The following is a 16,544-nucleotide window of genomic DNA, read 5'->3' as shown; positions in this document are numbered from 1 at the left end:
ATAAGATGTGGAGGGATCATAGGATGTGGAGGTAACCACCTTAGTTTCATTCTTCCACTTCGGCAATGATACTTATAGAAATCATTATTCTCTTAATTCTTCTTCCATTTCTGTTTCCAATTTTTGATCAACGCTTTGTGCTTCAAGTTTGAGAGTTAAACATTATGTTTCAAGATGTAAATCATAATGACTACTTTAATACTATGTTGTAACATTTGAAATGTTTGTCAATTCACTTCACAAAACATTCTTGTTCTAGAATTTAGTGGAACCGTTTTGTATCAATTGGGTGCAATGTCTCCTAGATGCCATTGTTCTCACTTTCCTTTCCTCTATTTATCACCTCCTCATGTGTTCTTTGCTGGGCCCTTAAGCTCTTCCTAACCACTTTTAAGATGTGGACTTAAGCTTGATATCATATTCCCATATACCATGTCAATGTACCTCCTCATTGGCCTTTGCTTTGTCTCCGGAGTTGAGTTGTGACTCTTGTCATCAATCTTTTCTACTATTAATTGAGGTCCAATCTAGATAACATCTTTGACATCGACCTAACAAATTTGTTATTGTTCAATTTTGTTAGGATATTCTTTACCACAACTTCCTAAAAACTAAGATGTCTTAATTGTTGATGTTGCAATTCATGTAGAATGTCATAGTCATGAATTTCTCAACACATGCCTTGACAAGACTTCATCATTAGTGTCGATATCCTAACATCATATCCAAATATGCATTTATGAAATAAAAAATAAGGAATAAGGCATCATCAACTAATATTTGAATTATTTTCATCCTCTCCAACAAATCTTTTGATGTAACCAGATCAGCTCAAAGCCATGTTCACAAAATCTTGGTAGAGATGCTTGGGCATGTTGTCTCTCCATACAGTTTATTGATACAAGTTGCCAAATTTGCAGATACACATTTTGCGACATCTTTTTGATGAGATTCGTACTGGCAACTAGTTGGTCAAAATTCTGATAGATACAAACTGGTTAGCTAAGTTGGATGAAATGGATAACCCGCCCAAATGCTTGTTTCAAAACATCCTCACAAACATGTATGGAATGGTTTGGAAGCACCTTGAGCCATACCGTATGACATTTCGTCTTTTGGAAACATTATATGGTGTGGCTCAAGGAATTTTCAAGATGCCTCAGCATGAAACTGGTGCATTTCAAGATGCCTTAAGTTCTTTGAGCCCATTGAAGTGCCCACAAAGGGTGTAGGACCTGTAGGAAGTCTACAACCCCTAATAAATGGAAAATAAAGACAAATTAACCTGATTTGTTTTGAAACGTCCCTACAAATCAGGCCTATTTTCATGTAAGATAATCTGTTATTTAAGAAAAAGACCATGTATAGCACATTTCCCCAACACACCTGTTTGGTTTCTTGGGTGTGGGGGGTCATCTTTTCAGTCATTCCCATTTTCGAGACCCATACCCATTTTGAAAATTTGTGAGACTTATCTCTGTACAATGTTGTGCCTTCTTTTCATTAGGTATTCACTTATTTTGAACCTTAATAGCTATTGCTAATGAAAGGCCAAGGACAACAATACTGTAACTTTAAAAGAAACTTTAAAAATGATTAAAATTACAGAGGACCTTAAATATTAACCCCTAATTTCTACCAAAATAAAAGTCAATATTTGTAAAACTTTTTCCTTTATGCTAAGATTCATTTATAATTGTTCCTGCTTAAAATATCCTAGACGTGTTGTCATTCACTAGTCATTTTGTTCCAATAGAAAAGTTATTTTCTTAAAACATTTCCTTTGACTTATACAGATTTGGAAATTTTAGTTGGTTGAGCATAAGACCTCATTTACAATATCACATTTTTGTTTATAACATAAGCTTACACATAGGATTCCAGCTTAGTGGTTTTTATATTGGTTGTGATATTTTGTTTATGGATTTCTTAGCCATGGTCAACAGCACAATAGTTTTATGCTATGTCCTATACAAAGACACAGATTGGTATTGAAAAATGCTATTGCAAAATTTCCCAAGGAAAATTGGAAATAAAAAACCAGTGTTGAAAAATCGACGATGTGCCGAAAAATCATGAATTTTTTGGCCAGCCAATTTTTTGGCCAGAAAAATCATTATTTCTTCCTCAAAATAAACATTGCACTCTTTATTAAAAATTTGTGATTTTGGCCAGCCAATTTTTTGGCCTGAAAAATCATTATTTCTTCCTCGAAATAAACATTGCACTCTTTATTAAAAATTTGTGATTTTTTCCAATTTTTGTGGTGTTTTTTAAAAAGATCACGGTCTGGAGTCATAATGCTTTCTTTTATTGCCATTTCATTCAGCAAGTTGGAGCTTTGAGACAATTTGGAATGTAGCTGAAGATTATTATGTAGTGTTGGAAGGGATTCCGAATGTTGGGCAAGTGTGTTTGTCTAGCCCCTACTAATGCTATGTAATTAATGGTATGTTACGATGTAATGTTAAATTCTTAGTGTAAAATGATGAAAATGAAAGATAATGTTAAGAAATGAAAATGAAATATGACATAAAAATTTTATCAATAAATTCTTCATGGTAATGTTAAATTCTTATTGTCATTTTTCATTTTCATTTCTTAATATTATCTTTCATTTTCATCCTTTTACTTCAAATTTTAACATTGCCATTAATTGTTTCAGGATCTTTTCAGTCATTCCCATTTTTGAGACCCATACCCATTTTGAAAATTCGTGCAACTTTTCATTAGGTATTCACTTATTTTGGACCTTAATAACTATTGCTAATGAAAGGCCAAGGACAACGATACTGTAACTTTAAAAGAAACTTTAAAAAGTCTTAAAATTACAGAGGACCTTAAATATTAACCCCTAATTTCTACCAAAATAAAAGTCAATATTTTTGAAACTTTTTCTTTTATTCTAAGATTCATTTATAATTGTTCCTGCTTAAAATATCCTAGACGTGTGGTCATTCACTAGTCAATTTGTTCCTATAGAATAGTTATTTTCTTAAAACATTTCCTTTGACTTATACAGCTTTGGAAGTTTTAGTTGGTTGAGCATAAGACCTCATTTACAATATCACATTTTTGTTTATAACATAAGCTTACACATAGGATTCCAGCTTAGTGGTTTTTATATTGGTTGTGATATTTTGTTTATGGATTTCTTAGCCATGGTCAACAGCACAATAGTTTTAAGCTATGTCCTATACAAAGACACAGATTGGTATTGAAAAATGCTATTGCAAAATTTCCCAAGGAAAATTGGAAATAAAAACCCAGTGTTAAAAAATCGACGATGTGCCGAAGAATCATGAATTTTTTGGCCTGAAAAACCATTATTTCTCCCTTAAAATAAACATTGCACTCTTAATTAAGAAATTGAGATTTTTTCCAATTTTGGGTGGTTTGTTTTTGAAAGATCATGGTCTGGAGTCGTAATGCTTTCTTTTCTTGTCATTTCACTCAGCAAGTTGGAGCTTTGAGACAATTTGGAATGTAGCTGAGGTTGATTATGTAGTGTTAGAAGGGATTCCGAGTGTTGGGCAAGTGTGTTTGTCTAGCACCTACTAATGCTATGTAATTAATGGTATGTAATGTTAAATTCTTAGTGTAAAAGGATGAAAATGAAAGATAATATTAAGAAATGAAAATGAAATATGACAATAAGAATTTATTAATAAATACTTATTGTCATATTTCATTTTCATTTCTTAATATTATCTTTCATTTTCATCCTTTTACTTAAAATTTTAACATTGCCATTAATTGTTTCAGGATGTTCGAGTGTGGTTCCAACCTCATTGGATTTCATATGGAGAAAGTAGAATTTTAGATCCCACTCAAAATCCAGCAGACTTAACAGTTTTCAGGATTTTAGGATTGGGGATTGTTCATTCAATTTTGTCAAGTATGAGGGTGTGGAACTAACATTTAATCAAGAGCACCAAGCCCTATATACCTCAATGTTGGACGCAGTGATTGTTGAGCTCCTCTGTCATGACCCTAGTAAAAATATACTCATCACTCAAACAAAATCTCAATTTGACATGTTAAGATTTTTCTATCTTATTTTAATGGTTAGAAGGTGATATTGATAATGAGCATCCCAATATAGACAATGATTTTGATGATATGTAGTTATTTGTTGTAGCATGATTGTTTTTGGACTCTAGAGGCCATTTAAAACCTCTTTGTTGATGTATTTTTGGTTCAGAGATGAATTTCACTTGGTGCTATTTTGGTTATGTGCACTAGTTGTATGATTGAATTTGTATCATCATATTGTAAAATTGCAAAAGTTTTAGTTTCTAAATTCTAAAACCTGCGTGTGAAACAAAAGAGCCAGGGGAAGTGACCAACTTGTGAGAAGAGATCAACGTGGAGAAAAGCCGTGTAATAGAGTGAGTGGGCATAACCCATGTGGAAGATAGCCTGAAAGCTAAGTTTTGGTAACGGAGTATTCAAGGCCGTTGAGCAGGAGGTTTAGGTGAACTTCTCCAAGTAGAACTATACTCTTCTATATACAAAAGCATTGGACACTGCGACCAATTGGATTGAAGATGTGATCAAAACATGTTGGCATCTTGTCCTTAGTGGAAAAAGATCAACCTGAGCCCGTTTGGACCATTGTCATCCATGAACACAAATCTCTCAATTGGAAGAAGTGCAACGACTCCTTTTCCTGTGCATTTGAATTGTATGAGTGGTTACGGTTACAGTTCTAAGTGCAGTCGCTGTTGTCAATGTGGGATCGTTGAAGTCAAAGGCAGAGAAAAGAGCCGAGTAGCATTTTTCGGCCACTGGAGAATTTGTATGTGTTATGTGTGGCAGATATGGTGAATATATTCATAATGACACAGATAATGATGTTTGCAGTATGGAATGTAAATATGAGCTGCTACAGCTGCACACTAAGGAACATGCCGAGAAATCCAAGAGCCTGGGTTTTAAAAAAGCAGAGTAGTTCGGTGGCTAAGAGGAAACGAATTAGAAGGAAGAGGTCCTGGGTTTGATTGTAATTTGTCACTAGGAAGAAAGCTGCAACACCAGAGAAGATGGGTGTTAGAGTGACAACTAGAAGAAGAACAAATGCATCTTAATGAAGATCGTCAACAGAAGGAGACGAAGTACATGTATCTACAATGACCCAAGATGGGTGTGGCTGATTTTGAATTGTTGACCATTATTGGCAAAGGAGCTTTACGAGAGACTATTGTATTGATGGTGAAGCGCAAGGAGAGGAACCAACAATTGAAGGAGGCGTAGAAATTAGCTGAAAAATAGAGGAAGCACACAATTTTTTTCTTTCTTTCTTCTCAGATCCAAGATGTATGCCTATCTGATCTATTTGTCAGTGTATTGAAGCAATTGTAAAATAAGTGATTTAGGTTGTTATTAAAACCATGTATGAGTTAGTTATGGGAGATGATGCTGGGTCGCCTGGACAAATTTTGAAGGCAAAGTTCTTTTTTAATGTTAGGGTCAAAATTGAGTTATTTCTTGTAATAGATCAAAAGTCAATATTGAATTTGAGAGTCTCAGTTGGAGTCAAAAGTTAAAATTAATTATATTTGTGAAGATAAGAAAATTTGGAGTCAAGTTAAATGTAAGTCATTGGTTGTCTAAAATAGGGCGCATTTTCAGTTGTATCTGAAACCCAAGGTTTGTAAAGAGTTAAAGGAGTCAAAGTTAAAGATCTTGGCTGTGTAATGAGTTTAGTCAAAGTCAAGTTTGAGTTATGCCAAGTCATGTCCGTGGTGCATTAATTAAGTTTTCCAAACCATGATCATAGTTGTCTTGTTGGGTCTTGGTCAACTTCAAAAAGAAACAGAGTTTGTAAAGAAGATTGGAGGTGTCTTGTTGGATGGAGGCGCCCGTTCTACAAGAAATTATTCATGCAGGTATTGCAGTAAGTCAAAACAAGTGTCACAAGATGATGACGATAGAAGAAGAAGAGAGGAGGAGGAAAATAGAGAAGACTCCATCAATGAAGCATACAGATGAAGAGCAATGAAGAAGCAAACTCAATGAAAAAAGAAGAAGAGAGAGAAAAAATGTAGACTCCATGAAGAAGAGAAGACAAAAGGAGGCTATAGAGAAAAGTGAAAGTGAGATGAAAAAAGAAGATGTGCAGGATGAAAGAGGATGATGATAGAGAGAATGAACTCTTGGATTTGAGAAGACAACAAAAGAGAGTTGATGCAGTAGAAATGAAGCAGTAAAAGTCGGCAGAGAAGAAGAAGCAAAAGAAGAAGGAAAAGGAAGATGAAGATACAAAGATGAAGACACAGGTAGAAAAAGGACATCAAACAAGGTAAATAATAGTACTGTGCGTTCAGATGCATATGTAATGAATCCATGAGAACATCCCTAAAAGTATAATGGTTCCCAATGTATTTGATGTATGGAAAAGGCTAACCGGGCTTGAGTTGAAATTGAATGTACGTGAGTCAATGTGATGCCCGAAGAGGCTAGTATAGCCCCATTGAAGAGACAGTGGTGTCGAATAACCACTTGTCATGAAGGAAAAAGTGGTGTTGAATAACCATTTGTCATTGTTGTGAGAGAAACAGGTTTATGATGGCTAGAAGAAGCAACTTGATGTTTGTATGGTTGCAAATAATCCAAGAAACCTAGGGTAAGGTTATGAGTAATCCAAAAAACCCAAGTTGATGAATGATGTTGATGATGTAGGGGGAGTTGAATATATAGATACGAAAATATGTTGCTGAGCCATGTATGAGAAAAAGTTTCCTAGAGAACCAATAGATAGATATAATGACTAGTGACCCATGTATTCCTGTGGATGGTAACTTTTTTATATTGACTTAAACAAACACATTAGTTATGTTTTTTTCCAGGTACAAGATGAAGGATGAAGATAAATGAAGATGAAAGGAAAGGCCAGAGAAGAAGAATGTAGACAATTGAAGATGAGGATGGTACCAGTTCAAAAGACATCTGAAGACACAAAATTCACAAGTACTCGTTAAGGGGGAGTATGATGAAATAACTGCTACTTGTGAATAATTTAATATTTAAATTATGTAATGAGATAGACCAAGCATAAAAGTCTATGTATGATTGAGAGATTGAGATGAACGAGTGAAAATTGGGATGGAGATTTAGTGAGAGATTCATGGAAATATTTGAGGGGATAGTTATGGTGGTGGTTTGAACACATTAATATAATGTATTTGTTATGTTTTCCATCATTATACATAGTGACCATTTTGTACAATAGAATCACACACAGAAATCTTGGTTTATAACATATTTCTCCCTTTGGGGGTTTCTCTTGTAAGTTTCTTGTGTCCCTTGATTCATGAATGGCTGTTATAGCCAACAAGAAATAAAGCTGTAAATGATATTGGGTAGGGCATGGTAAAAAAGAATATGTTCATCCTCAACCACCTTTATATCATAAATTTGACAAATTTGTTGATACTTCTATTGAATACCAAGAGAAAAGAAAAACAAGGAAAAGAGGAAAATAGGTCCAAGTCCTTGATTCTCCACTATTGAGTCCTTGATTGGAAGGCTATCATGATTGGGGATTCAACATCGACTTTGATGTACCATTTGTTATTTGGCATCCACTACATCATATGTATTAATGCTTTCTCCTTTTTTTGTGTAAACGTGTTTCATTGATGTTGTCGCTTTATAGGTTTATAATTTAAAAAAATGAATATATTTTGTATTTTGTTTTAATGTTTGCTGCAAACTGCTGATTTTTTCCGATTTTTTTGCCAATGGTTTTTGAGAAGATGTGACCCTCACTGATATATTACCAATTCCAATGTTATCAACATTGGTAAACACAATGTTAAAGATAACAAGAATTGTACATCAATATTTTTGATAGCAGTTAATAGTGTAAATTATATTATTTGCTAAGTTACCGGAAATGCCTAAAGAAATTGTCGGAAATGCAGATCCCCTTTTCCAAAACGGAAACGGATACGATCATTGTCCGAAACGTCGTAAAAACGTTTTTGTGCCATTTCAAAAAATCAAAAACTTCGGTTTCGGAATTGGATACGTTTCCAAGAGTTTTTAATTTTTTTGGACCTGTTTCTAGATTTAAATTGTGATTGGAATCCACCCTTAAAATGCTAGAACACATGAAAATTTGTTCAAAATTTTATACAAACAAAAAAAGATAGATGTTCAAAAATACAAACAGAAGGGTTTGATTAATGTCTTCATAAAGAGATTTATTTGAGCGATAATTTTCAGTTTGGTTAAGGTTTTGTTAATTGTCATTGATTTTGCTCTTGATTTCGTAAATCCCTCCAATATATTAAATCATCTCTAGCCAATCTTTTGCCTGCATATAGTCAAGAGACCAAGTTGACATTGAGAAGATTGAAATGTTCAAATAGGTCTTGACAGAATATCCCAATGATCCCATGGGCCTTTTAATTGTCATGCAAGGAAGATAGATACCATCTGCCATGCATGACACATTCTTTGAAGGAGTTGGACCCGAAAGCACAAAGGTTGTAGCATTTCTAATTACATTACTAATGATGATGATAATATGTTGAATGTTATAATAAATGCTAATGATGATGACAATGTTTATGCTGAATTGATGATGATGATTTGTTTATGTTGAATTCATGATGATGATTATGTATTTTTAGATATAGACTCTAGATTCTAAAAGATGAATGGTAATATATATATATATATATATATATATATATATATATATATATATATATATATATATATATATATATGCCGTTTCCTTGCCGTATCGTATCCAAATTTTTTGAAAATTTGTTGTATCCGTTTCAAACCCCGTATCCATTTCAGTGCAACTTAGATTATATGTTTTTCAACTTTCATTTCTCTTTGAAATCGGACAACTGAAACTATCTGGACTGTTTATGAATTTACTTCCAATTTTGTTCCCAGAGATCTTTATGGAGCTCCATGTGAGTGACATAGTTAGAAAAATTCTATATTACCAGATCCGTCAGGCTTGGGTGCTGTATGCACGGATATGATACGGATTTGGATTCAGATTCACTCAGTTTTCGTACCGACAACAAATTAAGATGGACAACAAACACTAATGTCAGCCTAAGTCAACCCATTTGTGGAATTCCATCCATAAAATTCAAAATTCTACGCATATGAAGAAAGTCGCATAACTTTTATTAAGTTCATTAGATTTGGCCATCAACTAGTTGTCTTTTAATAATAATTTTTAACGTGTTTTTACATGGTTCTGAAGGTGAAAGAAAGAAAGAAAGAAATTATTTTAATGTCCACGAGGCTAAAGATAGCCTATGGGATAGATTGCTTCATCTGCTTGATGTATTCGGCCCTTTTTCTGTGAAGCTTCAAAATAAATGCTCCCAACTTCTCGACAAACCCTTCGCTAAATAGATTATCTCAAGAGCTAGCTGCTAGCGTATCTACATAACTTTCCCTGTTGTCTTTGAAGGCCTCACGTTCTAAAATGAAATGCTTTTCTGTTTCCACTTTTCCGGAAGAACAAAAAATGCATACTCTTTCCTCCCACACTTCCTTCGACCTTTTCCAGCGCCCTGTTTCACGACGGAGTTGATAAGAATTAGTCCTTAACTGAGCAACAAGAATCTTGGCTCTCCAAGAGATATTGGCCTCTATGTATGCTTTTGGTTGATGACTATGAGTGGGATTAAACACTTCACTATAGTAATTTTTCTTTCTTCGTAGCTCCTTATTCCAAGTACATTTGTGGAACTTTTCCATAACAAAAGCTTTTATCTCTTTGATGTTTATGGGACACGCGTTCAAGCAAATACCCCATTTACTAAACCATTTTTTATTTTGCTGCATCCAAGATTTTTTGCTCTTGCACAATTTATCATTAAAGACGACCTTAGGCTATCTACTTTCTTCCATTTGCTCAATTTTTTTTAAATATGTTATGACCCACGCCATAGCAATTGCTTCAATAGGAGCAGTCCCTGTTTCACTTAACAAGATATCATAAGGAACTGCACTTTTAATCTTAAATTTGTTTGTAATCAAACGCTTCTGAATTTTCTCAATTTGTCTCCACTGCATGTTGGATGTACTGCTAGCCCATAGTTCACAACCATAGAGAATCACTGGAATCACTAGAAGCCCAAAAAGAGTTTGAGCAGTTTTCTAGTTCCATAACTCTGTCTCTCTACACCTATTTTGAAAAGCATAAAATGCTTTCCAACCCCCCAAAGTGCTTTTCTTTCTACAATCATTCCAGCTTAGATTTTTGTTGAAGTCAATTCCGAGGTATTTGTAATCCGCAACTTCTTCCAGAATGTTGCCTTCAAAGTAGAACTTATGCTGGTTACGTTTTCTTTTCTTAGAGAAGACCACTACTTTCGTTTTCCTGATATTGACTTGCATCCCCACACTTCTACAAAAATGCTCAAGGGATAGTAAGTGCTCTTGCAAACCAAGAGCCGATTTAGTAATCAGAATAAGGTCTCATGCATACAAAAGAGGCCTTATAACAAGCTTGCCCAAATAGATACCATCACCCCCTTGCGAATTTAACCACTCCTCAAGCTTGTCGATACATAAACCAAAAAGGGTAGGAGACAGTGGGCGACCTTGCTTGACCCCGATATCACTTCTAAAACTTTCAGAAATGCTTGTTGACGTTCTACTTTTGACTTTCACCTCTTCATACAGCCTATGCACAACTGTTCTCAAATGTATAGGAACCCTAGGTTCCTCCATTCTGTGCCAAAGCTTATCCCTAGGAACCGAGTCAAATGCTTTTCTGAAATCAACAAAGCAACAAAAGACTTCTTCCTTTTTCTCCCAAACTTTTTCAATGATGTGCCTTAAAGTTATACAATGATCAACTGTGGAATGTTTAGGTCTAAAACCTGCTTGCCCTTTAGCACGCTTATCTCTTTCTTCTGCCCACTTGCTAATTTTGTTTTCTAGCATGCTTCCAAATAGCTTTGCAAACAAAGGGTTTATCATGATGGTCCTATAATGGGAGGGATTATTGACGACACTGCTCTTGAAAAGAGGTATTGCTAAACTAGTAGTCCAATCTGTGGGGAGCCCTTGTTGTATGATGTTGTTGAATATTTTTGTAATGTGAGGTGCAAGAATCTTTGAACCCCACTTTAGATATTCTACTTGGAATTGAACTAAGTCTTTTGCTTTTCCAACACCCAACTTCTTGGTACCCATCTCTACCTCTTGTATCTTGAAGAGTTCAGTATCAGTGTTGACCAAGGGGGGAGGGTCAACCTTGGGAACCTGCTCATAGAGTCGTCTTGCATAGTCAAACCATTTAGAAGCTGTAATATTATTTCCAATTTGTATCTTTTTCGGTTGGAGCTCCTTCCAAAATAATTTGGGATTATTTTTCCCAAGGAAGATTAGTTCTTCCCTCCTTGTAACCATGAAATTGGCCTTTTTCTTGCTTAATAACTGTTTGTAAGCTTTGAGCTTTATGTTATCTTTGTTTGACTCTTTCCACATTCTCCTTGCCTTTTTGCATTCCTCGTCAAACCAAGCATTAAGCGGAAAGCAATTTGTTTCAGACTTCTTAATTTTTGCTCTTTTGCACTTTGCAAGTGTGCGTTGAATTAAATGTGTTAATTCATGACTATGAAGGCTATGAATTGTAATTTTCTCCTTCTCGAAGAGCCTCTCTAGCGTCATTTTGAAGGTATTACAATTTTCTGGGGTCAAAAGAATTCTGCCCTGTTGGAGATTTTGTTGGACATGCTGAATTTTTGACTCTAATTGTTTCTTTCCAATCCAAGAGAAACATAAATAAATTGGGTTGTGATTTGATTTCAAGTCCCACAGCTAATCTCCAATCAAAACTTTGCTATGGAATGTACCCCTCAGGTCTCCCTCGAATGTTGTGTCCTTCATGCTGCAATGCGCCCTCAAGCCTCCATGGAATGTGTTGCCAGTTGTCTTGGAATGTGAATGCACCATCTGTCTTGCCTGAGTGTGCCCTCGAGCCACAATCCACCGTGCTGTCTGTCTGACGTCATGCTGCAATGTGCTGTCGGGTCTCATATACATTATTTGTTTATTAACTAAATCACCGATTACAAGTGCCAACACATTATGTTTTAGCCACACTTATTTTAAAAAATAACTTAACTAAATCGTGGGATAAATGTAATTAATTACACACGCACACACACATATTGTTTGCAAGTTTATGTGAGTCTTGAGATGACTTGCATGACTAACCCGTGGTTTGAGTAGCTGCGACCTAGGGGCATTTAAGCTGTCAAAATCACCTGGTGATCGTATCTGGCCTAGGCCACACTAGCCTTTAGCATGGTTGAATTTTTGCCTACGGAGTTTCGAGCTGGTGACCTTTACACCATGGAGTGCCTTAATAGAACACCTTGTCATTGTCTGTTCTACACTCTTTGGGCATTTATATTATATTCATAAATTAATTGTAAATTTTATATTACTGGTATATATAATTTATATATTATTATTATATAAATAATATAAAATTTACATTAATATATTTTTATTATTTTATAAATAATATAAAATTTGATATACATCAAATATATTATAAAGTATATGTATTATAAATATTATATAGATTATATAGATATAGATATTTATACATATTTTTAAGTTTTACAAATTATAAAAATATAGTTATATTTATTTGTACTTGTTGTTTCCTGCCATATTTGGATCTTGGTTTTTCCAAAAACTGGTGGATCTGTATCCATATCCGGATCCGCATCTTGGTAACTTAGGAAAAATTGCGTGGATTATCATGTGGATTTCCATCAAATATTCCTTTGGGAAGATAGGACGTTGATTTTAGTCTTGCTATTGAAAATCCATCTGATTTCCATGAGTTTTGCTATGACTTGTTAATACAATATATAGCTAATAAAATGGTGGGCTGTTCAGGTGAATTCTAAAAGAACATAGGCTGTTTTAAATAATTTGGTTCATGTTTTAATTAGACTCTTGCATTATAAATTGTGTAATAATTTTCTTGTTATCAAGTACAATTGGAACTTGATTTTCTACTTCCATTGGTAAGTGTGTTATTAGCTTATTATTGAGTTTTTGCTTGGAATCTGTTTAATCTTCAGATTCTAATGAGAAATTTTTAATTGCAGATGATACCACGACTTTGTTGGGAGCTTGCCCAACTACAAGATACCTACATTTTACAAGGTCTGGTGCAATTATCGAATTGATTTTTGTCATTCACAAAACTTAATTTATTTTACTAGAGGCGGTTGTACTGTGGCTATGCATAATTAGTTTTTGATCTGGTCAGGTGATTATGACTTGAAGGTCATGCGGCAAGAATATTACATTGCACAACAGAAGAGGGTAATGTTCCCTATTTGCATTACACAAATTTGTAATGCTCCATTTACTCTACAAATGATGAAACCAGTTTACAAGCTTGAATCATGGATAAATAATCTGGAAATAAGGGGGCATAGCTGTGAGGATTTCATGATCTTATTTTATATTACTATAATATTTTACTGTTAAACTCGTATGCTACTTTAGCAGCATTACTTTAGTAGATTTTGTGTTTTCATTAGCAATGTTGTTAAGGAAAACGTACTTGATAATGAACTCACTACAGATTATTTATTATGCTCTTGATACTTAATATTATTATTTTGCTGAAGTCTTGTCTGTTAACGTTCACCTCTTGTCATAAATGTGTATGCAACTGTCTATGGATAATGGATGGATTGGAGCATTGTTTCCCCACTAAGGGATTATCTGGTTCAGTATAAATTTGTCTCCTGTACTTGGTTGCATGTGTTTTAGGTTTATAGTTTCTATTAACTGTTGAACCTTACAATTTAGTTGGTCCTAATGAAGACTTATGAAACTGAAGAGAAACCACTACCCAAGTTCCCATGGTAGTCTAGGTTTTGGTATGTAGATCAGTGCTTCATTGAAACAAAGGCCCAGGTGGAGTTGTTCGCCAATATATGGAACAATAGTCCCCTTATATATGTGTAGAAGTTTGAGATATGTTTGCTAGCTTCTTTTTGAATTCCTTGGAGAGAAAATCCCTACTAGAGAAACTCTTCACCGTGTTTTGTTAATTCCCCACTACCTACTCTAGATATTGTTTCCCCATTATTGGATAGTTTGGTTTGAACTTTGGTACAAATTTGTCCCTTGTACTTAGTTGCATTTGTGTTAGGTTTGATGTTTCTATAATTGTTGAAGCTTGCAATTTGGTCCTTCCCAATGAATACTCATGAAACCAAAGGCACAAGTGGAATTTCTTTCTTATTTAGGCAACAATTGTGCTGTCATGTACATATGGAGGGTTCATATATGTTCGCTAGATTCTTTTGGACTTCTTTGAGAAGGAAATCCCTAGTAGCGAAGCTCTTCATTGTGTCTTTATAATTTCCCTGCACCTACTCTAATGATACTATTTTTATGGATGGTGGATTTCATTTAACATTTTTATGGCTTGAGATCACATAATTTTCTACTCTTATGTGATTTTCTTTGAACCCTTTTGATGGTTCATTAAGTTGATCAGCAAGAAAAGGGTCTTCATAGATAATTAGTTGAACTTACGAAATAACAACTATGAGAAACACCTAATCAAGTTGGTTCTCACATGAGATGATAATTATTGTGGCACAAAGCACTTTCCTCATTTTGGTAGGTTCTTTTGTTTTCCTTTCACTGGAGAGACTCATTCTTGTGTTGGAGCTTTTCCAACTTGGCCCTGACATGGAAAATAATTGAGGTGAGGAGATAGCAACTACCAAGATTGACTGAGAGTCGAGACCATAGAAGATAAAACAAATTTTTCCTGTGATCTATATGCTTCGTTAACATAGGGAACCTTAATTTGCTAGAGTTTAGTGTTGTTAGGAGTTGTAATGTCATGTTAGCTTTTGGTTTTAATCCAAAAGTGTTTTAAGCTTGCTGGGAGAGGGTTATGTTTGCTAGCCCCATGGTGGTGTTTTAATGGACATATGATTAGCTCAATTTGGGTGGATACTTGATCTCAGTTGGAGTGTTGGCATGATGCTCTTACTATGTAGTTGTTATCTTGATTGGTGTGTTGATTAATCCATTGGGTGCACACAGTGTGGGAGTTAGTTGCTCAGTTAGGGGAGGTACCTAAAGAGGAGGACTGCCATGTAGTTAGGCCTGTAGATCTTGAGACCATGCGATACATGCTCTAGAGGTTGGGCACTTGACTCGAGGATGCTTGGGTTATGAACCATACTTTAGGAAGGTTGGTGATGGAATTGAACACATGTTGAGGACTAGCATTAGAGCTTTGTGACGACGTTGATACACATGAGAGTAGCATTGGGCATGGCAGGACATGTGGAACACAGTTAGATTCTAGAAGAGGAGTGCCTTGTATGAGGACACTTGGATAGTGTGGCGCATTGTGGAAGAGGGAGCATTTGACTAAAACCCTATTGGAGAAAGAACCATCTTAGACGAAGGGCATGAGCCTAAGGAGGATCATGATTGGAGGTTGTTTGACTTTGGGGGTTAAATAAAGCCTAGTTTGACACCAATGAATCCTTGGATTGTAGAGTGCTCCATGTAGAGTTTCTTTCATGGTTACTTGTATGGACACATGTTATTATTATGTGTTAGTCTCCCTCACATACTTTGTACATATAAAGGACGAGAGGGCTCTAGTATTCATCATCATGACTGTACTCTCCCTTGTACTTGTCTTGGAGATGTTAGGATTCATAAGGAAGTCCAAGGAGTTGGTGTTAATTTTGAGGGCTAGATTGTTCTTTGCTATAGATAATTGCTTTTATAAACATTTTCATCATTTACATATTACATTCACCCCATAGCATCATAATGTCACTAGCGATTATGTAGAGAGAAAAATAACATTAACAATGCAACAAAAAAGAAAGGAACAATAGAAGAAAAACATATACAACAAAGACAATAGTATTTAGGTCAGAGACCAGGGAAAAACCCCACAAGGTGGAAAACCAATGTTTTAAAACTCCGACTCGGGTTCGAAACCGACCGAGGGTCGACTCTGACTCAGTATCTACTCGACCGTTTTGATTTCAATGACTCGATCGTTGTAAAAAATACATTAAATATTTATTATTTATGAAAAAACATAATTTTAAAGATTTTCATTCATGTTTCCAAACGCAAAAGCATTAGAATATAGAGAGAAGGCAACATATGATCAAAGTAAGCTCATGAATATATCCATTATATCAAAATGGCACCCAGTGCACTGTCCAATACATACACGATATAGAGATCAAAACAAAAACACATAACCAAGGAGGCTCTAAATGGCCTCTACAACAAAAGTAAACTGTAAAACATCACTAGTCACTAGTAATACTGGCTACTGCTAAAGAAGCCAACATCATCTAGCTCAGACTCTGAATCAGAGTCAGACAGGGAAACCCATGGCTCCTCCTCCTCATCACCATCTCCAACTGCAATTGTAGAAGTAGTAGCACTAGCAGGCATAGCAGCTGCACGCTGAGATAGATGAGATATGCGCTTCCGTCATGGTTGAGTAG

At 35.1% G+C, this 16,544-nt stretch overlaps 1 protein-coding gene across 5 annotated transcripts in view; it reads left to right on the top strand.

The window, feature by feature from the left end:
• LOC149154957 (AUGMIN subunit 3-like) overlaps positions 1-16,544 on the top strand; it is a 690,355-nt gene that overhangs the window by 262,091 nt on the left and 411,720 nt on the right. For 4 of the 5 annotated variants that reach the window (XM_089441744.1, XM_089441743.1, XM_089441742.1 and 1 more), the window contains 2 exons: positions 13,128-13,185; positions 13,292-13,347. The exons of the other annotated variant lie outside the window; for it this stretch is intronic. In XM_089441744.1, coding sequence (XP_089297870.1) covers positions 13,128-13,185; positions 13,292-13,347 — 114 coding nt within the window. The remainder of the gene's footprint in view (positions 1-13,127; positions 13,186-13,291; positions 13,348-16,544) is intronic. 5 annotated transcript variants of the gene reach the window in all.

This window comes from Pinus tabuliformis, chromosome 9, assembly GCF_031772625.1.
Source record: "Pinus tabuliformis cultivar Carrire ecotype Pingquan chromosome 9, CPIR1, whole genome shotgun sequence".
In the NCBI taxonomy this organism is placed as follows: domain Eukaryota; kingdom Viridiplantae; phylum Streptophyta; class Pinopsida; order Pinales; family Pinaceae; genus Pinus; species Pinus tabuliformis.
Note: the sequence above shows the minus strand (reverse complement) of the source record. Positions and strands in the feature narration are given on the sequence as shown.